The following is a 26,248-nucleotide window of genomic DNA, read 5'->3' on the forward strand; positions in this document are numbered from 1 at the left end:
CCTACCTCTCTAACGTACCCAAAATTAGAGACTTCAGCTAGCTAAGGTCTAGAGGTTGGAGGAGAAAACAACGTGGCGCCTGTAGCCCAAACATGTAATTTTACCGTAGCTTAATTACATGATGGCAGTCCAACCCAGACTCTTGTTAGAATCTCGGCCAGCGACACAAACTCATTAATCTCTGTGTTGTTGTCCACTCCATGTTGCTGTTGTCGTCGCGTTCAGAGGACGGGTTGTACAATTGAACTCTCCTTTAACTTCAATCTTGTTGGCAACATTCTTTTTTGCTTTCCTCTAGCTCTCACTTCTGCTAAACGTCCGCTCTGGTCGATCTTTAGGCGCCCTCATATACATTCTCCTCAAGCCCATGCCTGCGGCCGATTTGTTCTACCCTGGGATTTGCAAGTGCGATAAAAAGAAGCGTTTCGGAAGAGTCTGGTCACTCATTATCCCTTTCGCATTCCTCTCTGCTGTCGAAGCTGCCTCAGGAGTATCTCAGCGTGTGGTTGTGTGAAGTTTCGGGCACGGCACAAAGTCACTCTTTCCTTCGGCCTTCTGTCTACCTCGAGATACCCCGCGCGGCAGTCGCTCTAATCTCGCTCGATAATATTTCCACAAGCTACACGGGCCAGTGCTGCGGTGGACGCATTGAGAACGAAAATGCCTGGTTTCGCGGATTCATTTTGGACACCGGACTATGCTACCGGTCTTGGGGTGCTGTATGGGAAACTCCAACAGGGTGTCACTGAAAACAGGCAGATTCTCACTATTGCGAGCTTGCGAGCGGATGCGGAGGAGCAGTATGGTCTCAAGCTAGGGGAGATCGCGCCCAGCGTTGACCGCATGACAGCAGGGTTTGCGAAAGACGATGGGGCCAGCGTGAGAAAGGTAGGTTATTCTTCACCCTTTCGAGGGAGGCTCATTTGCTGATCGTATGCGTTCTCAGGCGTATGAAGGTGTTCGCTCGGAAATGATAGAGGCCTCCAAAAACCATCAAAAGATTGCATCGAATATCCGTGAACTCGTTGTTTCCCCCTTCAGACGATGGTGTGACCAGCACGAGGCTCGAATTCAGAACTCCCATGACGATCTTCAGGCCCGGATTAAGGAGCATACAAAGCAGGTGGAACTTACCAAGAAGCTACGGAGCCACTACTTTAACAAGTGTCGGGTGGTAGAGGATCTGGAAGAAGAAAACAAGTTGGCTTTCCAGGACCCTGAGACCAGTCCCAAGGTCAAGGCGACACCCAAGATTGTTCTGCCGGAAGAACAAGCAGAGGAGGAGGAGCCGATTGAGCTGGGAGATCGAGTCTACGCCCCCGAGGACCTCAAGAAGCTCCTGACACACATGCTTGATAATATCAAGATTGGGGAGGTCAAAGTGCCTATCATTGGAACTTATCAGAATACATCCAACGGTGCTGATATCGTGGAGTATATTCAAAAGTACATGAACGGAACCAGCATCAGCTATGCGGAGAGAATCGGTCAGGACCTTGTTGATAATGGATTTCTGCGCCTGGTGGGCAATATAGGCAGCACTTTCGCCAACAGCTCCAAGATGAACTATCAATGGCGCCCAAAAGTGTTCCAGATCACGGGAATCCCCGAGAAAAAGAAGCCTCTGATGCGCGTGACGTCGATCGCGTCCAGTGAAGACGGCAGTGAATCACCAATTGCTTCCGTATCAGAAATGCTCGCGGGCTGGAATCCTCTCAACAACCCACACCCGAATGAGACTCCCGCTGATAAGCTACGAAGGGAGGCACGCGAAGCCGATGAACGGTACAGAGCCGCTGTGCGGAAACTGGATCAGATCAGATGTAAGCTCGAAGAAGAAATTGTGGAGAATCTCCGCTTTATGGAGCAGTGTGAGCTGGATCGTCTCAAAGCGATTAAGGCGGTCGTTCTCGACTTCTCAGGTGCCATCAGCAACGTCATTCCAAACTTGCAAAGCACCGTCGATCACATGATGCTCTATCAAGAGACAATTCAGCCGCTGGGAGATCTACGTTATCTGCTGGAAAATTATCGTACAGGTGGTTTTGTGCCGCGGGTCCAGGCCTATGAGAATTATTACGGGTCCGTTGAAGGTATGTTTACATCCTCGCGATAGGCTTATATTGTGTGCACCACGGTTTCTCACACTTGCAGAACAAAATTTCGGGGTCGATCTTGAGGCTAGAGCTCGAGCTGATCGGAAGAGAGTTCCAATTCTTGTGACAACTCTACTAACGTATTTGGATAATCGTAGGCCAACGGTATCCCTCTCCTGCCCAAGTGCATTTGAGCTAACCAATCTTCTCAGGCTATCCCGAACTCGAAGGTGATGAGGCACGCCGTGCGATCTGGTTATATGATGTTCCTTTGGCCGCAACGCACCACCTTCGCAATGCATTGAATAACAGCAAAGCGGATTACAACGAAATCCTTCAGAAATACGATATACCCATTGTCGCGAGCGTGTTGAAGTTGTACCTTCTTGAACTACCAGGTCCGTATCCAGAGATGGTGGAGGCGTTGCAGTTCATCGACCTAATTTCTTTCCAGATTCCCTTGTTTCTTCGCAAGTATATGAGATTGTCAAGACTATTTATTCAACTACCGCTCATGAAACGACGGAAGACGGACGAATCAAAGTTTTGCAAAGCACCCTTGGTCAGCTTCGTCTCAACAACATCGCAACACTTGACGCCATCATGACCCATTTCACGCGACTTATAGACCTAACATCTGCCGATGAGGCATATATCTCCGCATTGGCGCAAACACTGGCTCCCTGCATCCTCCGTCCTCGTGTTGAGAACAGCCTTACGATGAATGAACGTCACAACTACCGTCTTATACGTGACCTCTTCGCTCACAAGGATGCTATCTTCGGCGAGCTGAAACGTCAATCGAGCGTCCTTGGATTAGGCTCAACATCCAATCGCCCGCGTGCCATTAGCACAGATGAGAGCAACCGCCGTGCTGCAATGGAGGCGAGGAACCGTGCTATCGTAGACCGCAGTCGTGCCAATAGCCCCGCTCCTCCCCGCAAGCATCGGCGAGACCGCTCTAGTGGTGCTTCGGAGGCTGGACGGTTTCCAATCCACGTCACCAGCCCGACCGAAAGGAAAGCAGCCACGAGGAGCAGTTTGGAAGTCCCGGCCAGCGCTGAAGCTCCCACAACAGGAGAGCAATTCACAACCGTGAACATCCAGGCCAACGATAGCGCCACTAATGGCACATCCAGCGACTCTCCAGCCTCTGCCGTCGCCGGGGAGAATACCTCCTCAGAATCATCTAGTCCTCCGCCTGCAGGTAACTCCGACGGCTCTCCGACGCCTACTCCCACGCCCGGCTATGTGACAGCTCCGGGCGAGCCGGAAAAACGTAGCTCGATTCCACGCTCTGGCGCTATGTTCAACCGCAAACCCGGTCTCGGCAACCGATCCAGCTTCCCCGCGGTTGCAAGCGCGGAATCAGAACCGGACAGCAAGCGGAACAGCCTTGCTGAAAGCGAACCCAAAGGCGTGACCTTGGAGGATAAGCCTATGGATGATTAGACGTTCAGGACATCGATGTGTTCATGCTGTCAACGCTGTCATGATCAGGTTCGAGCGAGGCTTGAGTTTACCCTGCAGACTAAGGTTAGATTATATGAAGATCACCACTCGAGCTTTCGACAGGTCTCGTTAGTCGAGCTGGCGATGGGATTGCTTCCTGATTTCTCTGTTCTCTTTTAACTGTTCTCTGTATTCATGCATACAGCCCTTTGCCCCTTAACACATACCCATTTCATCATGTATCTTTATCACGTCTCTCAGATAATCTTCTGTCGTCATTCCTTCTGTTATTACCTTTGTTCCTTTTCTGAAACTACTTTCAGATCGTGTTGAAATTATCGAGAGCGATTGTGAAACTTGTTATATAGTATTTCTCTTTTCAGAGCATTACTCTACTCGTAGAAGTCAGCAGAGTTTCATCTTGTAAAATCATGATCATGATCGACTGTTTCATTGTAACCATATATTGGTGCCTAATACAGGAGCGCCCAGCCCAACCAACAATCCTAGACGCCAATACAGAATGCTGATAAGCCAACGCTCAAAAGTCCCCAACAGAAGATATGTCCTTTCAGTGCCTCTGGGCCTGAAGCTGATGGGATTAAAGACCGTCACCCATGAGTAATCTTCTGAGAATGCCTTCTCCCGGGCCAGCAATCTGGCCCTCGATTTCTTTCTGTGAAACAAAGCAAATAAGGCCTTGCTCATCCATTCCTTTTCGTGGAGTCATCGGCCCACAGCCCGACTTTGAGGGAGTGCGTCTGATATCAGAGCCGCCCGAAACCGTTCCACCTCGGCCACGGCCCTGGAATTCGCCGACGAGGCCTAACGTCTCCAAATTACTAATGACATCCTTGAATTCGGTAGCCGTCAGCGGATGGAGGATGTTGTCTTTTCGACACAGTGTGCAATAAGTATCGAAGATCTGTTTAATAGTAGGCGCTGACATCTTGGTTTTGGACGGCGTGGAAGAGAGATCACTCTCGCGCCGTTTCCTGTCCAGGGCGAGGAGAGAGCAGAGAGCCGCTTTTTGTTGTAGATTGAGCGCCTGAAGCCGTTGGACGGTTCCTTGTCCGAAGGCAGATGAAGTAATGCGAGCTATATGTCCGATGCTTGCGCGTGGTGCCGTAAGAATATCATATGTTGCGGTGGGGTTCTGCTTGGATATCGAAGTTCTGGCCGGGGATGAGAGGTTGTTATTTTCAACCAGGATGGTTTTGGAGGCGCCATCAACACTGGAGCTCTGCTTCTCCAGCTTTTGTAGCGTCTCTTGTTCAATAAGGTCAATGGCACATTTGACGAGTTCGAACGCTTTTCGTAGGTCACCGGTCTGGGATGCGACTTTCTTCGCGCACAACTGTATGGCTGCAGGCTGGACAAAGGGTACAAAATTCGGTTCCACATCCTGATCAGAAGGAAGCAAAGACCGGAGGCGGTTGGTGATGATGTTCGCAATTTGGGTAGCATTGTAAGGTAAAAAAGGTAGGAGGCAGGGCTTCAAGTTCTTCGCCTTCAATTGTGGCAATGAGCGATCGGTGAGATCAAGCGCATTGGCGATTCCGATGAGTATCAGACGCGATTTGTTGTTCAGAGACCATTCAAATAAGGACTGTAGAACTCCAGCATCGGCGGTGAGCAGATGGTCGATCTCGTCCAAGGTGACTAAGAATAGACCATCATGTTTCTTGTCAGGAAGAAACAAGGCTTTTAGCCTATCGACATCGCTCTTCCTGAAAATCTGACCGTCGTCACCGAGATCCTCAATGAGTTTCGAGTATACGTCTCGGGGTCCTCGCATACTGGCGCAATTGATATGCGCTACCTGAACAGTGTCGAGTCCCAGCCCGTTACATACCTCTCGGACCATAGCACTCTTGCCGGTACCTGGGGGCCCGCTGACATACAGACAACCGCCCTTTCTTGAGGTCACACGTTCCTGGATAAATGAGGTCAGCTTTTCACGCTCAGCGTCCCGTCCGACCAATCGGCCGGAAGTTGCCCCTCGCGCGAATAGCTGCCTAGCAGCCGTATAAATAGTTTGAGAAGATGATGGGCTGGATATCTGGCGAGGTGTGCGCGGAGTCATCGACTTGCCGCCAACCTGCACTCTGTGTTTCGGGGTGACTGGCGGCGATTCGAGGGCGTCTCGGTATCTTGACTTTGAAGGGGTTTTGAACTCGATGGGTTTTGTATTTTCATCTGCTGTCGTCAGCACCAACTTGTAAAAACCTGCTTATAAGCCTACCATTGACAGCTTCTGAAGTCCGAGGTTGGGGACCGATCTTGGAGGGAGACGCAGTCTTAGTGACGTGTACAACATGCTTGCTCTTATCCGTCTCGGCAAGCGTGATTTTGATGCTGGAGTCATTTTCTTGATTCGAGTATGTGCCATTCCTTGTTCGTGATCGTAGTTGGCGTGTTAACGATGTAGAAGGCTCGTTCACTTCCTGGAGGATGCGAGGTGGTTGCGTACGGCGCCTGCTGGAACTACGCAGCGGCAGAGTTGGTGCTGATGTGAAGGCTGTCAGTATATGACTTTGAGGCAAACTGGGTGGCTATCTGCCTATCGTACCTTCTGTCTCAATGGCACCTCGTTGGCGCTTGCCCAGGACCGAGACTGCCATTACCAGATACGCTCGATGATATCTTGTGTTTTCGGAAAGAGCTGGATTGAAAGGAAGTCGATGAGGTAAGTTCTAAGGTCCTCCAATAGATATACGCTTGCCATGTGCCCGCAGTTATACAATAACTTTGAAGGGTTGGGATCGGGGGCTTCATCCGAAAGAGGCATGATTCCTTTTCTACGCGACACCTTTCACGCGTCTCCCGCCCGACACCACGTCGCGCGTCTAACCACCCTTGAAAAGGCATAGTAGCCTAATGTCACGTGCTAAAGCTTTAAGGCATCTTGGCCAGAAATTACCATACTGAGTACACGGGAAACGGTAAGGTAACCAAAGAATAACTTACGCCAACGGAGAATCAGATCGCCCGAGGCCATGGGCAAGTGCGTCACAGTTGAGTGGTTGGTCGAAGATGGGGAAGTACTCAATGCTTGAGACTAGAAGTTTCATTCCTTCCAAACAAGTTCCTCACATCAGCGTTTCTTTCTCCTTCTCAAGTTCTTACCGTTGAATCAGAATCGACTGCATATATCAGCCTTTATGAAGTAATTCCAAGAGACGCCGTCGCATTTCGGAGCCGTGCTCATCATTCAACTCGAAGTCTACGGTTTGCAACTGTTTGCATCACTTTGCCTTTGATCAGAGAACCATCGTCCGTTGTCCTAAACTGGAGACTGAAATCGCTCACATCGCCCTTCTTCCCTTCCTTACCTCTACTATCTTCAGTTTCACTCTTCCATCATGGAAAGCGACGTGGTTGCTCAGTTCACAGAGATCACCGGCTCGAACACTTCGCTGGCGACTCAGTACTTGCAGCTGGCCGACTTCAATATTGAGCAGGCGATGCAGCTCTATTTTGAAAATGGAGGTGCGCCTTTGACTGAGGAGCCGGTTCCATCAGCCACTGGGCATAGTCCATCTCGCCCTGCTGGATACCAGGACAACTCCGGTGTCGTACACATTGATTCCGATGATGATATTGCCATCGACGAAGCACGTTCTGCGCCTCGAGCACGGCAGCCAGAGGGGTTGACGTTTGAGGATGATGAAGCTATGGCCCGTCGTTTACAAGAAGAAATGTACCGTGACGGAAGGGATAGTTCTGATGGCGTCAGAGCTCCTATAGCCCGCACAACAGAAACGCTCGTAGGGCCGGAGGCAGACTTCGACGATGGTGACATGCATGCGAGTATATTGGGCCAATTACGTGCGCGCCAGCAAAGAAGCAGTCAGTTTACCTCACAATTCTCCGTCGTCCCTACCGATACTTTTTACGCAGCTTTCTAACTTTTGTTATCTGTACTTTAGGTCGACCTGGTATATTCAATCAAAGGGACACAGCAGAAATTTGGGCTGGTGGTGATGGAAGATCGCATCGCGAAAGACTTGCAGCGGCTACAGGCGGAGCATCTGAAGCTTCTAGCAAGCAAAACATGCTAGCAGAGATGTACAGGCCCCCGTTTGACATCATGTCACGGTTACCTTGGGATCTCGCGCGGCAGGAGGGTCGTGAGAATGAGAAGTGGCTGCTTGTCAACATACAGGATCAGTCCATATTCGACTGTCAAGTACTGAACAGAGACTTGTGGAAAGATCCCGCAGTCAAGGAAACCGTCAAAGAACATTTCATATTCTTGCAGTATTCCAAGGATGATTCACGGGCGACGCCTTATCTACAATACTATTTCCAAGCGAGCGATGTCTCCGAGAACTACCCCCACATAGCCATCGTTGATCCCCGGACGGGCGAGCAAATGAAAGTTTGGTCGGGGCCACCTGTGGTCAAGCCTGCGGAATTTCTCATGCAGCTTCATGAATTCCTCGACCGTTACAGTCTCAAGCATAACGTGCGGAATCCGGTGGCGAAGCGAAAACCGGAAAAGAGGGAAAAAAGTATCGACACGATGACCGAGGAAGAAATGCTGGAGATGGCCATGAGAAATAGCCTGGGAGACGAGGTAGCACAAGCTCACAGAGTGATGGATCCGGACGATTTGACCCGCAGTACCGAGGACGTCAAGGGCAAAGGCAAGGCCGCCCCAACTGATGATGTTCTTATGGATGAGGGTGATCTAGCCGAGGAACCAGTGGAAGAAGCATCGTCACTGTTCTGGTCCATTCCGGATAACCGGCCTCATACTGAGCCACCAGCCGATCCTGCTACTACTACACGTATTCAATTTCGCCATCCGTCCGGAAGGGTCATTCGTCGCTTTGCTCTGGTCGATCCTGTCAGAAGGATTTATGAATGGCTCAAGGCTGATCCCCCGTTACCGGAAAAGGCAGGCATTGAGTTTGAGCTCAACTCAATGGGCCGCAATCTAATAGATTCACTCGATTTGAGCATTGAGGATGCAGGCCTCAAGAACGGAACAGTTATGATAGGGTACCTTGAAGATCTCTAGACACAACATTGACCCATCACATATGGCAACTCTCAATTTAGAGGCGCTGCGACGGGAATTTGGCCATATGAGCTGGAGATAGAAATGGTGGGCCTTTTTCCATTCTACTAGAGAGGCACTCGCTTCTATATTGGCATATTACAAACATATTATTTCTCTTTCATACTGACTGAATTTGTCTACTCTGGTATGATCATGACCTTATCTGAACGCAAGCATGTCCCCTTAACAAGGTTTCCTGACCTTACCTACTGAAGCTGTGACATATGGCTTTGACGACTGAATGTTTAACGTTTATGTCATTATAGATGTGCGACCCATCCACTTGGTAGAAATGAAACATGATCTCAGGATGAATACCTTGCCTGGTAGTCTAAGTAAGCTGCCTTATCCAGCCTTATCCATTCGCCTTTGTATGCTTGCCATCTCGAGTGAATTCACCGCCTAACCGATCTGTCCAGGACCAGTGCGGAGATAGACCTCACCGCCTGGCAAAATGAACCCCGCGCTGCTCCAATCAACGGACTGTTTCTCTGGTTGTTGTTGTCTTGTTGTTGCCGCCAGAGACGCAAGGGTAATCCCACATTCACATAGCCAAACTAAGACATTCTCAGAGTCCAGTTTAGCTTCACTATCCTACGTGCTATTCCTGGGTCTAGGGCTAGTGGGAAGCAAGGATTACAGGCATTCAATCTCTTTGCCGGTGCCTGTATAGTCTCCTCGAAGCACGCAGCTGGTTGGAACTTGCAGAAGGGACCAAGGGCTCTCATTGAGAGTCAAACGATCCTTAGTGTAGTGATGTGCTCAGGCATGATAGGGACAAACATGTTTCTAACCTCGCTGACAGTGAAATTCCTTTGATTGATATTGACGGTTCCTCCGATGGCACGGCTGCTCCCCTCGATTCGCAAATCACGCATCTAGCCTGTTCGAGGCGATTGGTATGTATTTGACTCTCTGTGAATGATGTATCTCCCAAGGCTTTTGTGGTGAAAGATGCACTTGATACAGACACTTGTTATTTCATTGTGCTCGAAATCATTCGGCAAGCGACTGATTTACACTTGTGAAGTGGCTGATCGTTGGTCATCTGTTACAGGGTCCCCCCAAGTGCTTACATCCTTCTTGTGATCGGCTGCTCATAGTTCTACGAAAATGGAGGGCATGGTAGATCCCGAGACCATTTACATGAGGCAAAACTGCATTGGTGTGTATCAGTCCCTAGTATATCGAACATCATTGATCGGAGCCGCCTTTTCTAACTTGATGTTGTAGGTGGTGGGAGCTTCGGACGAGTTTACAAAGGGTATGCTGCTGTGCCCAGTGTTCTACCTGATCATTGAATTAGCTGACTATGTTCGTCTTTTGCAATTTAGGGTCGATAAACGCACCGGTAATTCTGTCGCTATCAAGGTCATTGATGTCGAAAATGCCGAAGATGAAGTCGAAGATATTATCCAGGAAATTGCCATCTTGTCCGAACTCGACTCTCCATATGTTACGAAGTATCATGGCTCTTTTCTCAAGGGTTCTCATCTGTGGATAGTCATGGAATTTTGTTCAGGTGGTAGTTGCAGCGATCTTCTTCGCCCGGGGCCAATCCCAGAGGACTATATCATGATAATCATGCGAGAGTTGCTTCGTGGCCTGGATTATCTGCATACTGATAAGAAATTGCACCGCGACGTCAAAGGTACATTGCGATCTTCATTTGAGACTCAATTGGGAAGCTGACAAATTCGGACAGCTGCAAATATCCTTCTCACTTCCAATGGCCAGGTGAAGCTCGCGGATTTTGGTGTTTCTAGTCAGCTCTCAGCAACTATGACAAAGAAGAACACCTTCGTGGGGACCCCTTTCTGGATGGCTCCAGAGGTCATCAAACAGTCAGGGTATGATTATAAAGCAGATATTTGGTCTCTCGGAATCACTGCCATAGAGTTGGCGCAGGGAGAACCACCCTACTCCGATATCCATCCGATGAAGGTCTTGTTCTTGATTCCTAAGAATCCTCCCCCCACGCTTCAGGGACCTTTCAGCAAAACGTTCAAAAACTTTGTCGAGCTCTGTTTGCGGCGCGACCCCAGGGAAAGGCCGTCGGCCAAGGAGTTACTCGAGCACCCCTTTGTCAAGCGAGCAAGACGGACGACTTATCTGACAGAGTTGATAGAGCGCTATGAAGGATGGCAGATACGTAATGGCGTTCAAAATGGCGGCGTGGATGAGGACTGCGTACAAGATCTCCCGTCGAATGACAAAGATCGCGAACATGAGGAAGACCTCTGGGACTTTGGCACTGTGCGCCCTGTAGGACGCACAACAGCTAGGGGTCCGATGAAGGAGGCCGATACAAATACCAGGAACCACAATACCACGGCCTGGAATTTCCAAGACAAGTCACACGAGGAGGTCATGAAATCAAGCCGTCCTCAACCCGACTATCCAAAGAAAAGGAGCTCATTCATTGCGACTAGTGCATCTCCCACAAAGGTTCCACTGCCACCGTCACCTATCAAACATCCATTTTCAGAAGTCAGCCCACCTCGAACACCTACACGTTCTCAAAGACCTGTTGCCGGGCAACCTACGGAGAGTCCTAGCACAAGCGAGTACAACAGGGCCCTACAACAATCTTTAGCGCAGGACTCTGTTTTTCTCCAACTCGATCTTTCACCCAGCAGCTCTTCGGGTCCATCGAAAACCGGACGCGTCGTCCCGACTGCAACTGCCCACGCAACACCCTATCCATCGCAGGATCCAACTCAAATCTCCGCTTCTCGCACCGAGCGGAAGCCGACTGTGTCAGAAGCTCAATCTCAACATCATACTCATTTACCTTCGCACTCACGTCCTCCACCAACCCCGTCTCATATATTCCCCCATCCGCAACAACAAACAGACACGCCGCGCGACAGGGGCAGTCCAGAAATGTCCGTCCGCCGTTTCGCCCCAAAGAATCTCAGCCGTCATATTGAGGAGACCGAGCCAGTTCCTACCAAAGCTTCTGAACCTCAGACGGTTACACCTCTGCTCAATGTCATTGTTCCGGCCCTCAGAACCGCTGTGCGTCGCCGTAGGGAGCAGGTAGATCTGATTTCTCGTCAGGCTATGGCACACAGTGGCGAGAATCCAGACAAACTAGCTGAGATCAAGGGTGCCCGCCAATACGTACAGGTTAAGATCGAAAGCCTCGTCGACGACTTAGTTCACTCATTCACCCGGATAGATAACTGGGACAACGAGTCCCCTGTTGGAATGGGTTCGGGCGTGGTTTCGTTCCTTGAGGGCTTCCTCGAAGAGATTCTCGTCCGCATTGAGGTTCCCACTGATGATGAAAATGATGACGAAGGATATTATCCATCGAAACCAGCCGATCCTGACGCACGCCATACTAATAACACCTCTAAGACCTAACCACCTTTACACTCAAAACGTTATTCTCTGACTTGCTTTTGATGTATTACTGCTGAAGACGCTCGAGTCGGCGTATTGAATTCGCTTAAATTGTTTCGCCCATTTGAGCTCTGCGTGTTCCTTGGGCCGGCATTTAGGCATTCCTCAAGGAGTTGCAGGCCTTCTGCTTGAGGCATGCGCAAAGTTTTGACTTTCTTGTCAAGCCTTTGTTTCACTATTATTCTGTTTGGCTCTACTTTGCGACACATGCGAAACCATCTGATTGTCTCCTCAAACTTCAAATTTGTCTGTTTCCCTTATCTTTTAGTGTTGGATTCTAGGCTGGTTCCTCCCAATCTATGTCCCAGAGGCCTTTCTGAATCGGTTATCGATAACTTGGGGTCTGTGTCCGCGGACTCGCGAAGATGAGTGGAGATAAGGCTATTGTGCAAGTGAGAGTGTACAGGAAGGTGAATATCAAAACAGTTCAGTGACCATGATTAATGAAACAAACACATTCCGTGCTACTTATCTCTTGTTTTACCTACTGTTTCGGGGTAGCTGGCTGGGGGAAATCTTCCTATACATCGAGACATAGTACCAGCGCTATAACGCACTTCAGGCCCTAGTATATATGAAATGGTAAACGGTCCCTAAAGAAGGGATCGCGAGGTGGGATTGGCAAAGTTGTGAGCATAAACATGTGTTCAAAACATTGGCCACGTGCCTCTGCTTGGGACGAAGGTGACTGTCATCAAGAACCGATCTGCAGCAAGAGCATTGTAACTGTGTAAAGCGGAAGCTTTTGGGTCGCAGTCATGACTTCCAGCCAATTTGATCGTCCCAGTTCCTGCTGAGGATAGACCGGACATTATAGCTGGCGATATACTCCTGTGGCAACCACAGGCCAGACTTGACAAGACACTTGTGTTCACACACAATTATCTGTAGCTGTTTCTGCCTTGGTCTAGCATGATGAAGTTCAAAGCCGAGGGGTTGTCCACGTCTCCTAGGTACGGCGGCGCACCGCTGTTCCCGACACAAACTAGGAAGCCTTATCTGACTCTGCCAAGTTCAGTCCCTTTCAAAAAGGGTGCTAAAGACTTCATCTCTGTTTGTGGTCGTTGATAAGCTGCGGAGTGTCGTGGATAAGCAACGTAGTCGAGACACTTCCGCGCAGCACCTTGACCGAAGCCAAATCATGAGAACTGAATCTTTGGCCAAGTTCTATCCGCCAGGTCGAAAAAGCCAGTCAGTCTCAGGGGTGGGAATCAGGTAATTGGTGATGTTGAATTCATTGGTACTGCTATGTGTATTGTCAATGGTAGAGTTGCTGGGTCCATTTCCGGTGAGGCCATGTATTGACATCGGATTGTTGACAGGCTCGTTCATACCCAGACTCGTCATGTCTGGCGCACGTGTGGGGGGAACACGCGGCACATTGAAGAAGCCAAAAACGTCGAGATACTCAAGCTCATTTGGTGCTAGATTTCGTGACGACGTGGGCATTGTGGACGCTGCTAGTTGGCTACCCGCTGGGGATGAGCGCGGCTGTCGTGAGATGAGGAAGTCCAGATCAAAGGCGCAGCGACGCATGTCTGCGAGAATCTTCACACTGGATGGTGTAGATCGATCGCCATCTGTCGCTCCAGATTGCTGATATTCATCATACTCGTCAAGGACACGCTGCAAGATGTTACTATAGCGTTCTGCGACCTTCCAGTATTTGCCCATCTGCGCAAGCGCGTCGACGAAGAATATTATGTCGGGGCTCACTGTATGAGCGATGGTTGAGCCATGTACGAGCAATAGGCGAGCACAGACCCACAGAGTGAATGCAAACGGGGGCCCGAGTTTGTCGAGCATATTGTTGTCCACGACGAAACGGGTCACTGAAAGGATATTATCAACAGCTAGCAAGCAGCGTTGGCTGGCACTATACGATGGTGTAAAGATTGGAGACCTCGTAGTCGGGTAGGCGGCGGATGAATGGAGGCGGATTACAGCTCTGTCTCCGGCATTAGTAGTCTGAATGAGGCAATAGGATTATGAACAGATCCCTTACGTTTGAAATGTGGAATGAAGTTGCACCCAGTCACAGTGCAGACTTTTGCTATGCTTCGATCCATTGAACAGCCGCGAGGAGTTTTCGTAGGCATATTCAGGGGGTAGGTTAAACTCCCAAGACGTCAACTCATTGTCCAACTTGCGATAGGTTGTTTGCCATTCCTCAACATCGGACAGAGATCCAATATCCACTGGTCTTTTCAAGAAGAGATGGATGCGTGAAAAGATGCCAAGAATCTCTACATACAAACCGAACGAACCGACGTTCTCTGCCCGATTTAAATAATCAGGGCGTTCACTCGTGTGTTGGAACCATCTCGTCTCTACCGGCTCGTTTTTGGTGAAGTATTCATCCTTACATGGCAATTTGCGGTCAATGTCCTTGTCATCCAAAGCAAAGTCGAAAGCCGTAGCAATGGTGGAATATCGATCTAGAAGGTAGACCATCCAGAACAGTCTGCGCCTGCTTTCATCCTCGATCCAGGAACCGGGCTCCGGTAGAATGACAGCTCTTAGGGTGTAGATGGACGGATAAACAGGGGCGATGAGAGACGACTTAGACTCGACTGCCAATCCCAGCTGGACGACCGAACGGGTGATAAGAGCGAGCAATTTCCAGCCCGGTGGACCATTAGACGATCCCACCAGGTCCAGAGCTAATATCACTAACGCCTGGAGTGCTTTCACTGACGAGTTTTCAAGGCCGTACAAGATGACCTTCTGTTTCGACGAGTCATGGTATCGCTTGCGGTTTTGCTCATTCAGGCGAGGGTCACTCGAGAACCGCAGAGTCGTCGCGACTATCGCATAGAGAACCATACGGTCTGCTTCTTCGAGAGGAGAAGGTCCGAAGAAAGTGTCCAGCGTTGTCCTCCGGTGAAGAATAGGACACCAGGTATTGATATGCTCAAAGTACAAGTCCACCAGGGCGTACAAGAGGTCATACGGTGGCAGATCGAGTTCTGGATCAGCCAGAGAGTGTTCTTGATTAGAGTACAAGTTGACTGGTACCTTCAAGGAAGACTCATTTCCTGTGTAGTCGTTATGTGGATTACTGCCCGACACTGAGGAGAGCGGGCCAGCTGAAGAGATGCCATTCGGGACATGGCTCTGCATAGCGTTCCTAACCGAAGTATCTGAAGGGCTGGTGATTGAGACATCATTGTGGCGAGCTGATAAAGGCGCAGTCGAGGTCTCTTGGAAATAGACTGAATTACGAGGGCTTGGTCCATGAGCAGCCGAAGGTTCTGAAGGAGAACTATATGAATGTGGCCCAGGTTGTGAGAGGTCATGACTCATACTCATACGATGCTGGCTTTGAATGATATGAGTCTCGATGAGCCGGGCTTGCGTCTGAATAACCTGTTCCAGCCGATCTGCCCTTATTAGCGATGAGTACCGGTTGGAGAGGAGAGGAATGAGCATACCAAGCCGCTGCTCCAATTCTTTTCCGTACCCAGCCCGAAGGCCAGGCTTCTTCCGTTCCTTATACTCGCACAGCTGGCCATTGCGAGCGCACCATCCACAACTTGGTTGGGCCCGGTCTACAACTGTGAGTCATATGCGCAAAAGGACTAACCCCAGGGGAGCAGATACTCACCACATTTGACTTTCCGCTGCTTGCAGAGTTCGCATCTATAATCCGGATTGAGACGTGTGATTCAGCAGCTGCATAATATTTCTGAAGACATCATTGAATTGATGAAACGGGAGAAGGGGGGGGAGAAGTAACATACGACACAGTGAGTGGACGTTTCCGTTTCAAGCTTTGGGCTGCATTTGAATTATTTGGCGCGACGCGATCATTATCACTATCGCCAGCAGACCACGACTCATCAGCACTGTGTTCTTCCTTATTCTGATCGCCTGCAACCCGTGCTGGCGGTGGTGGAGTCTGCTGGACAGAAGCTATAGCAGGGTTCGGCATTGTGTTCTAGCGAGTTTCGGGGTTATGGGAAAGCTTCCATAAGCAAGAGCAGCACTATCATCAGCAAGCAGGCATGATCATCGGCAGCAAAGCAACAAGACGAGAATGCAGGGTAATGGGTCCAGCCGAAAAAGCAAGTCAATCCGGGTATCAGTGATGATCAACGGACAGGAACCGAGATAGACAGCCGATATCGAGGACAGAAAAAGGAGGGAAATGAGGAAGGAATCAAAGAATCAAAGAATCAATGCTTGGGGAGTGCCATCGGAACAATCACAAGGACCAATGAAATCGCCCTCGGCAGTGCCTGAGGCAACACCCTTTTCCCCCGCAAAATCACTAAATCCCCACGAATAACATAACATGACCATGAGACCGGTGACGGCGATGAGAGCTGGCCGGAATGAATCATGATTGTAGAGTACCTACCGTTAGATTCTTTGCACCTAGGCGATCTTCGACTAGCAAAGGTTATCTGCAAGACTGCAATTTCTCACTGAAGCAAAATGACCAATAATGGGCAGCTCTATCGCGACAGCGGACGGACAATGATTCTCCATCTTTCCGGCCGATACCTTACCCAACTTAGGCAAACCTACTCAGTATGGCAAGGTACAATTGGGAGGTCACTGACCAATCAGTCGGGTCAGGCTCGGGTAAGCAATGCCCCGAGGTACGCATATGCCGGAGGCATGATGGTCAAGGCCCCCTCGATGCATTGACAGGATGGTCGCTTTCAAATATGACCGGTTTTCCACTTATCATCATGCTAGATTATTGAGTCCGTAACTCTCCCTCTTCTTTCTTTTTCTTTTCCCCGGTTCGCAACTTGTTTAACCTCTCCCTATCGCACCATGACTCTCAAATCGGCCTTTCCCCGCATTAAAGAAGTCCGGACTTTCATCATCGATGGAGTTGGATCTGGTGGGGATTATCACAATGTAAGTATTGTTTTTTTGCCCTGTCCAAAGACTGCATTTTGCGCTCTTGGCTTTCCCGATTGAAAAAGCGTGAGAGCGGGATCGAATTGCGTGGGCTAAATATACCTCCCCATCATAACTTAGGTCAAAGGTGGTCACTGGTTGGTCGACAGTGACATCTCCACTCCCATGACAAAATGGGCGCAGTATCGCGGTTCCCGGACATCATGGGGTATTAACGTCTTGGGATCTTTCTGCGTTGAAATCGAAGCTACCGATGGTACCAAGGGTTTCGCCACTGGATTCGGTGGCCCTCCAGCCTGCTGGCTGGTACATCAGCACTTCGAGCGATTCCTGATCGGCGCTGGTAAGTTACTTTGTTTTAGGCCCAAGAAGATTGATTGCGGGCGGTGCAACAACCAGCGATCGAGAGAAGCTGACCCGGTCTCTAAACGATAGACCCTCGTGACACAAACGATCTGTTCGAAAGGATGTACCGAGCCTCTATGTTCTACGGCAGAAAGGGTCTTCCTGTCGCTGTTATTTCCGTCATTGATTTGGCTCTCTGGGATCTCCTGGGGAAGATTCGCAACGAGCCTGTTTATAAGCTCATCGGCGGTGCTACCCGTACGCGCCTGCACTTTTACTGCACCGGTCCTCAACCTGCGGCAGCCAAGGCAGCAGGTTTCATTGGCGCAAAGGTGGCCCTGCCTCATGGGCCCGATGAGGGTACAGAAGGATTGCTCAAGAACGTAGAGTACCTCCGCAAGCAGCGTGAGAGCGTCGGTCCTGATTTTCCCCTGCGTGTGGACTGCTACATGTCATTGAATGTTCCATACACTATTGAGCTCGTCAAGCGTTGTGAAGCGGAAGGAATCAACATTGATTGGTGGGAGGAGTGTCTCAGTCCCGATGACTTTGATGGCCACGCCCTCCTCAAGCGGGCCCACCCCACAATCAAGTTTACTACGGGTGAGCACGAATACTCTCGATATGGCTTCCGGAAGCTTGTTGAGGGTCGCAACCTTGACATTCTCCAGCCTGATGTGATGTGGGTCGGTGGCATGACAGAACTGCTCAAAATCTCGGCAATGGCTGCGGCATACGATATCCCTGTGGTGCCTCACGCATCGGGCCCCTACTCGTATCATTTTGTTGTTTCTCAGACCAACTCGCCATTCCAGGAATACCTGGCAAACTCTCCCGACGGAATGACCGTTGAGCCAGTGTTTGGCAATCTCTTCGTGAACGAGCCCATCCCAACTCAGGGTTACCTCGATGTTTCGATCCTGGATAAGCCAGGTTTCGGTCTGGAACTGAACCCTGCGGCGCCACTAATCTCTGCTGCCGCCATTCTTACGCCCGCCCCTAAGAAGAGCCTCACGTTGCCTGCCGAGGACGAAAAGTTGGCCAACGGCGCTACTCATTAGATCGACTTTTTTACGCAGATATCCACCTGAAATGTCACGCTCTTGACGAAGATTCTTCTATTAAGCCATTTACTGACCAATCTTATTCTGTCCCTGAATGTACATATGGATTACTTGCAATGTTTTACTTGATAGACTGAACGATAAGAATCTGTCATTGCTGGTACCCCTCAGAATTATCGTTATCCGATAGTAATTACCCATCTATTTCACACATAGAATAAATCATGGTGTTTTTATTAATGAGCAGCATGTTCTTGAGGAAGACTCATCAGTCTCGAAGTCGTGCAGCACCAGTACGTACCACCCCTCATCTACGTCCGCACATACGGTCCCCTCCTGTTCCCAGTCGGCGTTTGCTCCGATGCTCTAGAGTATGTATGGAGTAGTGTGGGGAAGTGGGATGGGTTGATCGGGGTATCAATAGCACGAAGCCCGAACAAGAAAGACTCCACCAATTGCCACTATCACCTCTTATCACCAACCCCTCGGCGGGGTCCCAGGACCACCCAGGAGCCCTCGTGTGAGAAAAAGAAAAAAAAAAAAAAAAAAAAAAAAAAAAAAAAAAAAAAAGATCACGATCGGACCGGAGATCAACTATTATATCCTTGTGTATTACTGGCTTTTCCGTTAAGTCCTCCTCCAATTGCATTGTTTAAGTGAAAATTTGAAGTGTGGTAGACATACGTCGATCAGGATACAGATTGTGTCGCGATGCCTCTGCCTCAGCTGTTGGTGGGAAAGGTTGCGGCCATTACGGGCGGACTGACGGGTATTGGGAGGGTATGAAATTCTTATACCTGGGAATTGCGACTCGGCTAACTTGTTCCTCAGGCGATTGCTCTGGAGTACCTGCGTCATGGCGCAAGGGTAGCAGTTAACCATCTCGGACGTCCAGATGAAGAGCCGCTGCTGGAGGCAATGCTGAAAGACGTTGGCGAGATTACTGGAAGCGAGGGGGGACGATTCATCACAATAGCTGGAGATGTCTCACAGCCCGAGACAGGCCGGGACTTTGTCGCGAAGACAGTCGAGGCTTTCGGGCGGCTAGACATTTTTGTGAGCAATGCTGGAGTGTGCAAGTTTGAGGAGTTCCTAGAGTAAGTCAAGTTGCTATACATGTCTTTGCTGCAAGCCGTCTGTACAGCTACTGACCGTTCAACCTGGCAGGGTTGATCCTCCACTCCTCGGGCACACGGTGAACACGAATCTCTGTGGAGCCTTCTACGCCACACAAGCGGCAGCACGGCAGATGGCCCTGGCCCAGTCACCACCTGGCGGCTCCATCATCGGAATCAGCTCCATCTCCGCGCTGGTTGGAGGTGGACAGCAGACACACTATACACCTACCAAGGCTGGAGTGCTCAGCCTGATGCAATCGACTGCTGTAGCGCTAGGAAAGTACGGGATCCGATGCAACGCCTTACTCCCGGGAACTATCCGGACCCAGTTGAATGATGAGGACATGAGTGATCCGGTCAAGAGGACGTATATGGAGGGGAGGATCCCACTGGGACGGTTGGGTCAACCTCCTGATCTGGCTGGCCCGGCTGTCTTCTTGGCCTGTGATGAATTAAGTGGCTATGTGGTGAGTGCTGATCCATATCCCTGGCTGTGGCTTTAGGGGATGGCTACTAATAACTGTACAAGACTGGCGCACAGCTTCTCGTGGATGGAGGATTGTTTGTCAACCTGCAGTGACGATACTGATGTTGGTTGGGACGATTGTTATGCTGGCGAGCGTGTTCTAGATGACTTTGATGACAAGGGCGCATATATGTATATAATAATCGCAGATTGCATATTCACATCCTGATATTATACGCTTTGGCTGCAACCTCTCCCCAGAACCCCTTCTTCTGTTCATCAGTCAACCCTCGTCTCTCAAGGACATTCTCTACAACGCTCTTCCAGCGATTCCAAGAGAGTTCATTGCCGCCTCCACCTATATTGCAAACTGGCCAGTCCGATCCAAACATGACTCGCTCTGGACCGAATACCTCGAAAACAACATCCGTCCATGGCTGTAGTCTATCAACCAGGGACGCGATGTCTGGATCCGGTGTCGAGGCAAGCGGAGGTAACTCTGAGAAGCCGCCAGAGAGCTTCATGTAAGTTGTAGGATATTGAGCCATGGCACTGACCAGAGACTTCCATTCAAGAAACTCGGGGTGAGAAGTTATAGACTCCGGAGTCGAATAAGGCAGCCGAAGATTCGGTTTACAGAGATGGTCTTGCATGGTGCCTCGGTCAGTTCATCTGCATGTCAATCAGTTATTGGCTTGAACGGAACATACTAATCACCAGTGTCACTGCAGCGCCTCCATCATCCACACCCTCGTAGATTCTCTTCATCATCTCGACTGCTTCTTTTAGTTGCCAAAGACCGCCTTGCCGCGTGTCCACCCCAAGATCGAAGGTCAGCCCTCTGCGACCGAGATACTTGAGTCCGTCAATGAACCCCTCACTGAGCATGATACCCGACGGTTTATCTTGAACGAGGTATCGCACTCCGCATACCTTCCTCCAGACCTCCTCTGTCTGGGTCCTCTCTTTGACTATTGAAAGATACTTTGCGAGTGCGGCAGGGCCCCCCGGTACGGGAGCCCAGGGAACAATCCCTAAGCATAGATGTCTATCGGCATCTCTATGTCCCTCCCCCACGATCGGTTTTCCCAAAGCAACGCGAGTCAGCAGAGACACTTCATCCAGAGCGTGTGACCAGCCAGCACCCGATTCTTCAACCGATGAGATACGGTCGGTCTCGAGAAATATAAAGCCGCGCAGGTATGTGTCATGTGCTGCGTCTGGAGATGTAGGGACTGCAGCTGTTGCTGCTCGATATTCGTCGACAGAGTGCTGCGATCCAAGCGGGTTGTTGGGACCATGCCATGCCAGGGTTTGGAGATGCGACTCGGGGAATAGATGGATGTGAGAGTCGACAATTGGAGTAGGCATCGCGTCGTTCTTGATGCTCCTCTGTAGTGGTCTTCGCAGAAATCCGCGATTTGTTCACCTGGACTGTATCTGCGACGGGCTGAGTGCGGGGCAGGGCGCTTCAGCTGTTACAAAGTATCGCACAATGCATAAGCAACAAGAAGTTGGTGTAAGAATGTGACATAAGTGAGGTTTCTTTTAGCTCGTCATCCAAGACCTGTACTTTGTTGATTTCCCTGAAATATCACGATCGGCGACCATTATGCCGAGCGTACCACCTGGCTCCTCCGTTGACAGTGGATGGACGAACAATCGGGTGAGTACCTTTTGAGCAATTTGCATGGAAGATATAAACTTCTCCCTCGCCAAGTTCCATTAATACCTTGAGTTTTTTATGAAAAGGTTTGCTCGACTATAAATCCTGCCTGGGACAGGGAAAGTAACCTCTACGAACCCCGCTTCGGCTTACAACACTCTCGACCCCTCAATTGATTCTTTCTTCCTTCCGTTCCCATCACGCGCCTCGCAGCAGAATACCACCATTTTCTACTCGTGCATTTTCCAAGATAAGCTGCCGCTGAGGTACAACCGAGGTCATCTTCCCGCTTGACCCTAAGTTGTTACCGTCGTTTCTCATACTGGCATGCGACTATGGCAGTCTGGAGCAAGCCATACCCCTCATTGTCCGCCTTTCATACTCTTTTAATTGGACGCTGAGAGATGTCGAGTGCCAATTCAGTTCTTGCCTAGACATTGTGCCTTGTGCGAGCTCATGCAGGATACGCAGCGTACGACATCTAAGCTGTCGCATCCGAAATACCTAGGCCTGCACATCATGCTGCGGAAGAGACGGTTGTGTGGTTGTGCCCAATTGCCGGCTCACTCTCCCCACTCCACCTTTACTCCCCCTTTTCGTTCAGGAGCACGAAGGTAGCACAGACTTGACAATGAAGATCAAAATAGATAAAGAGGGGTCCGAAGACCGTGGGACTGTAGGAGGGTTTGAACCATTCGGATTGCCACCTACACAGTACACTTCTTCGCGACTCGTCTCTTTCGCTTTTCCGTCAACGCTGCACGTATACCACCAGAACAGCACCACATAAGCTCATATTGTCGATATGGCTGCCCTAGAGATTCCAAAGAAGCAAAAGGCGGCTGTCTATGACCAGCCTGGCACTGTGTCAACCAAGATTGAGGAGATTGATGTTCCGGAACCCGGTGCCGGTGAGGTTCTTATCAATTTGTATGTCTCGCGCCCGGAATATTTTTCTGTTGAATGGAAACGCTGTGTTATTCTTCTAAATCAAAAGCTGCGTTGTTTCCTTCGTACTGACAAAGACAATAGAACACACTCGGGTGTTTGTCATTCCGACTATGGTGTCATGACAAACAGCGTAAGTCACGTCCATCTTCACCTGAAGCGGGGCCCTGACGTCTCCTAGTGGAAGACGCTTCCACATCCTACAATGCCAGGACAAGTTGGTGGGCATGAAGGAGTGGGCAAAGTCGTCAAGCTCGGGCCGGGAGCTGAATCGTCTGGTTTGAAGATTGGAGACAGAGTTGGCGTCAAATGGATCTCGAGTGCTTGTGGAAATTGCCGTATGTGCCATCCGATATTCCAAAGCTTTCATGTGGTAATCTCGGCCTGACAAACAAGCTTTGCAGAACCATGCCAGGCGGGCTCCGACGGACTCTGCTTTAAGCAGAAAATTTCCGGGTATTATACCCCGGGCACATTCCAGCAGTACACCGTAGGGCCAGCGAACTATGTCACACCGATTCCAGACGGGCTTGCCTCAGACGAGGCAGCCCCAATGCTCTGTGCGGGCGTCACAGTCTATGCTGCCCTTAAGAGAAGCCGCGTCCGACCAGGGCAGTGGGTCGTCATCTCTGGCGCTGGTGGTGGACTGGGACACTTGGCAGTCCAACTAGCCAGCAGGGGAATGGGTCTGCGCGTGGTTGGCATCGACCACGGCAGTAAAGAAGAACTAGTCAAGGCCTCTGGCGCAGACCACTTTGTGGACATCACCAAATTCCCCTCCGACGACAACGGCGCGGCTATCGCCGCTCATGTCCAGTCGCTGACCGATGGCCTTGGTGCACATGCCGCTCTTGTCTGCACCGCTTCGAATGCCGCATATGCACAGGCTCTCCTCATGCTACGTTTTAACGGCACGCTTGTGTGCGTGGGTATCCCCGAGCATACTCCTGTACCTATCGCAACAGCAACTCCGGGAATTATGGTCGCTAAGCATTACACGATCACTGGCTCGGCCGTTGGAAACCGAACGGAAGCTATCGAGACTTTAGAATTTGCAGCACGGGGTGTCCTCAAGGCTCACTTCCGCACTGAGAAATTGGAGAACTTGACAGCGGTTTTTCAGGAAATGGGCGAGGGTAAACTTCAAGGAAGAGTGGTTCTGGGTTTGTCTTAAGCTGTCGGTATCAGTTGTTTTATCCCGAGTACGTTGTTCCTGGGGTAAACATGCGTCAAATTGATGATTATTGTCGTCCTTTGCACTTGATCCTGGTAGGATTCCAACCATCCTGATCCCGTTCTCTGTGAGTTTCGTTTTGAATATTATTGCTGAAAATAATTAACGATGAAGCTGCTGAGGGTAGATAGTAATTGGGCGCCTGTCCCAAACGGCTTCGAGCAAGGAAATGACAGAAATACGTGGAGGATTGAAGGTCAAAAAATAAAAGAAAAATGACCGACGCAGGATTCGAACCTGCAATCTCTTGATCCGTAGTCAAGCGCCTTACCATTGGGCCAGCCGGCCAAGCTTGTTGGGAGATAAGTAAAATCTAAATATATAATAGGATCCTTTTTGAGTGATTACTGACTACTAGCCATTAACTACCTCCCATGTCACCATTTGGCCATGCCACTGTTGGTGGATATTCAGTAGATAGCCTTGGTTATGTTGTTTAGATGTACTGCTGATCACAATAGATTTTAAGCGTCACCTCTACTTTTGACTCGCGAAGTGGATGTTGGTATGTGCTAAATATGTATCGATATATATTCAGGTAGCCGAGAATCAAGATGACCAGCATACTGACTATATGGGAATAGGACACCTCTCCCAGAAATCCACAATTTCAAATGAAGCACAACAAATCAATGATCATATCAAACGCACAAGGGTATCTAGATATGGAACAACTCAGGAAAGCAAGAATATGTCCGGACAGTCAACCGAACCACATATACAATGACGGCTAGGAGTCGTAAGTTGCAAGATTATCGACTGCGTTTGGTATCTCCACCAGACGTAGCCGTGGCCGAGCGTTTCTGCCCAGATGTAGTAGAAGTTGATTCAGCCAGGCGTACTAGAGCGCCCAATTTGAGAAGATAGGCTTTGGGAGCTCTGTTTACTTCGTTCTTCTGCAGGATTCTTCCCAGTCTGTCTGCGAATCCACCCAAAACAGCAGGCTGTAGCTTCTCGAGCGCATTGAGTACGAAGAAGTCCCCGGTCTCGTCTGTTCTGCCAATGAGCTGGTGGTAAAGATTCCGCTGGTCCTCATCCTCTCCGTGAAATGTTGTCCGCCCCCATGTATTACCGTCGAGAGAATCCTTGTTCCGGCTGCAGATGTCCTCGAGCAGTGACACCAGGGCTTTTGCGGCGCCTTCCATGCCATGCGGCGCGCGGGCAACGATGTTTTGCTCAATGCGGTTGACGTTTCGTTGCAGCTGTTCGACAACATCGTTGACATCCAGACCGGTGCTGTCTGCAGGCAGCTGCCCTATTTGACAATAGCGATCAAAGTCCGCCAGAAGCCTGCGCGTCTTCTCCTGCATCTTGTCGAAATAGATCGCCGCACAAGCGCCGGGAGGCATCGCCTTGCATAGACTGGAGAAGACAGCGTCATCGTGTAGGGCTAGTCGTACCATGGTGGCTTCAAAATCACCCTGGACCACGCACTGTTCTGGAGTGCGTGATTGATCTGCATGTTCCACGAGATCATTGCGAAAGTCTTCGAGGACTGTGGATGTGCTAAAGGCGGAGATGATATCTCTCACTCTTTGGAGGCGACTCATGCCTCCTTCCGACTCGCAGCGAAGATACTGCCAGTTTAGCTGTTCAGCTACGGCCTCAAGCTTGCCCTCAAGAAGCTGCTCGATACGGGGGAATTCCTCGGAGAACCCGTTTTCTGACAACGATACATCAGATGCGGGTGGCTGGGAGATGAAGCAGCCGTGTAACTGATCGAGAAGCCACTATGTCTGACGATCAGTAATTAAAAATATGATCTGATCGGTAGGTACCAACGTACGAAAATATGCTGGCAGGCCACCTCAGGATGGCTCGAGAAGGTCAAACAGGTGCACGTATAAGCATCATATCCAATATGAACCCGCGGCCGTTCCGACAAGTGAAAATCGTAACCCCCCGATATCGAGCGGCAGCCGACAACATCAAAGTGACTCGTCAGTCCAACAAGCGCCCTCGCCTCCAAGTCACCGTCCAACCGAGCGAGGTCATATACGATGCCGGAGTTCGCCTGGATGGTTGACAGCCCAGCCGATTCTTCTCCGCCTGACCTGCTCTCTATACTGGAGCTGTTCATCGCAGCATCGCCTTCAGTGAATGCTGGCCCCTCCTCCGGCGAATCCATAACGGGAACGTCACCACCTATCGAAAGTCTGTGGAGATGTCTTGCGGGCGTAGACATAAGATCCAAGACACCAGTCGTGCCAATGAACAGGTTCCGGTTGAAAATCCCAGGATGGTACTAGCACGCTGAGATACAGCGCGGATCTGCCCACTTTATACGAACACCCACCGAGTCCGCAACGAACCATGGATGCGAGCGGGTACCATGATACAAGCAAGAGCCAACAGAATACGCCAGTCTCTCTCACAAGCGCAGCGAACAGCGGCAAGTCAGTCGCAAAACCCTTCACGCCGGGTCGCGGGATCCAGATGTTGAGCCTCGAGCTGCGCCAATTTCGTCATTCACCTTTGCTGCAGGACTATCACTCGGGT

General features: G+C 50.2%; 10 protein-coding genes and 1 non-coding gene across 11 annotated transcripts; 6 read left to right on the forward strand and 5 right to left on the reverse strand.

Moving 5' to 3' along the window:
* Positions 1-74: 74 nt before the first annotated feature.
* AFUA_7G04300 (GTPase-activating protein RGD2) lies at positions 75-3,548 on the forward strand (the record flags this gene model as incomplete). The annotated part of the gene is made up of 5 exons (XM_077805182.1): positions 75-888; positions 947-2,093; positions 2,155-2,250; positions 2,309-2,494; positions 2,551-3,548. Exons 1-5 carry the CDS (start codon positions 661-663, stop codon positions 3,546-3,548), a joined length of 2,655 nt encoding a protein of 884 aa, XP_077661310.1. The 5' UTR covers positions 75-660.
* A 601-nt stretch (positions 3,549-4,149) lies between these two features.
* Positions 4,150-6,437, reverse strand: AFUA_7G04310 (AAA family ATPase CDC6; the record flags this gene model as incomplete). Its single annotated transcript, XM_077805183.1, has 3 exons — positions 6,121-6,437; positions 5,794-6,057; positions 4,150-5,747 (listed from the first exon to the last, which is right to left on the reverse strand). Exons 1-3 carry the CDS (start codon positions 6,170-6,172, stop codon positions 4,150-4,152), a joined length of 1,914 nt encoding a protein of 637 aa, XP_077661311.1. The 5' UTR covers positions 6,173-6,437.
* Positions 6,438-6,529: 92 nt separating this feature from the next.
* AFUA_7G04320 (DNA-protein crosslink repair co-factor UBX5) lies at positions 6,530-8,940 on the forward strand. Its single transcript, XM_743984.2, has 2 exons — positions 6,530-7,400; positions 7,481-8,940. The coding sequence occupies exons 1-2, from the start codon at positions 6,914-6,916 to the stop codon at positions 8,575-8,577; spliced, it is 1,584 nt and encodes a 527-aa protein (XP_749077.1). The 5' UTR covers positions 6,530-6,913; the 3' UTR covers positions 8,578-8,940.
* Positions 8,941-9,732: 792 nt separating this feature from the next.
* On the forward strand, positions 9,733-11,991 carry AFUA_7G04330 (putative Ste20-like serine/threonine protein kinase; the record flags this gene model as incomplete). Its single annotated transcript, XM_743983.1, has 4 exons — positions 9,733-9,784; positions 9,853-9,883; positions 9,954-10,270; positions 10,325-11,991. 4 exons carry the CDS (start codon positions 9,733-9,735, stop codon positions 11,989-11,991), a joined length of 2,067 nt encoding a protein of 688 aa, XP_749076.1.
* Positions 11,992-13,197: 1,206 nt separating this feature from the next.
* On the reverse strand, positions 13,198-15,964 carry AFUA_7G04340 (putative C6 transcription factor; the record flags this gene model as incomplete). The annotated part of the gene is made up of 4 exons (XM_743982.1): positions 13,198-13,978; positions 14,036-15,581; positions 15,638-15,672; positions 15,774-15,964. 4 exons carry the CDS (start codon positions 15,962-15,964, stop codon positions 13,198-13,200), a joined length of 2,553 nt encoding a protein of 850 aa, XP_749075.1.
* A 506-nt stretch (positions 15,965-16,470) lies between these two features.
* Positions 16,471-18,314, forward strand: AFUA_7G04350 (L-rhamnonate dehydratase; the record flags this gene model as incomplete). The annotated part of the gene is made up of 4 exons (XM_743981.2): positions 16,471-16,620; positions 16,738-16,905; positions 17,029-17,251; positions 17,344-18,314. The coding sequence occupies 4 exons, from the start codon at positions 16,471-16,473 to the stop codon at positions 18,312-18,314; spliced, it is 1,512 nt and encodes a 503-aa protein (XP_749074.2).
* A 714-nt stretch (positions 18,315-19,028) lies between these two features.
* AFUA_7G04360 (SDR family NAD(P)-dependent oxidoreductase) lies at positions 19,029-20,429 on the forward strand (the record flags this gene model as incomplete). Its single annotated transcript, XM_743980.1, has 5 exons — positions 19,029-19,097; positions 19,149-19,414; positions 19,485-19,902; positions 19,965-19,996; positions 20,111-20,429. The coding sequence occupies 5 exons, from the start codon at positions 19,029-19,031 to the stop codon at positions 20,427-20,429; spliced, it is 1,104 nt and encodes a 367-aa protein (XP_749073.1).
* A 64-nt stretch (positions 20,430-20,493) lies between these two features.
* Positions 20,494-21,272, reverse strand: AFUA_7G04370 (uncharacterized protein; the record flags this gene model as incomplete). The annotated part of the gene is made up of 2 exons (XM_743979.1): positions 20,494-20,573; positions 20,612-21,272. 2 exons carry the CDS (start codon positions 21,270-21,272, stop codon positions 20,494-20,496), a joined length of 741 nt encoding a protein of 246 aa, XP_749072.1.
* Positions 21,273-22,544: 1,272 nt separating this feature from the next.
* alcB (zinc-dependent alcohol dehydrogenase) lies at positions 22,545-24,012 on the forward strand. The gene is made up of 3 exons (XM_077805184.1): positions 22,545-22,853; positions 22,920-23,784; positions 23,877-24,012. The coding sequence occupies exons 1-2, from the start codon at positions 22,721-22,723 to the stop codon at positions 23,687-23,689; spliced, it is 903 nt and encodes a 300-aa protein (XP_077661312.1). The 5' UTR covers positions 22,545-22,720; the 3' UTR covers positions 23,690-23,784; positions 23,877-24,012.
* On the reverse strand, positions 23,966-24,037 carry tR(ACG)9. Its single transcript has one exon. It is a non-coding gene (tRNA).
* Positions 24,038-24,501: 464 nt separating this feature from the next.
* AFUA_7G04390 (uncharacterized protein) lies at positions 24,502-25,877 on the reverse strand (the record flags this gene model as incomplete). The annotated part of the gene is made up of 2 exons (XM_743977.1): positions 24,502-25,479; positions 25,536-25,877. The coding sequence occupies 2 exons, from the start codon at positions 25,875-25,877 to the stop codon at positions 24,502-24,504; spliced, it is 1,320 nt and encodes a 439-aa protein (XP_749070.1).
* Between the last annotated feature and the right edge of the window lie 371 nt (positions 25,878-26,248).

The sequence above is a fragment of the Aspergillus fumigatus genome, chromosome 7 (genome assembly GCF_000002655.1).
Source record: "Aspergillus fumigatus Af293 chromosome 7, whole genome shotgun sequence".
Taxonomy (NCBI): domain Eukaryota; kingdom Fungi; phylum Ascomycota; class Eurotiomycetes; order Eurotiales; family Aspergillaceae; genus Aspergillus; species Aspergillus fumigatus.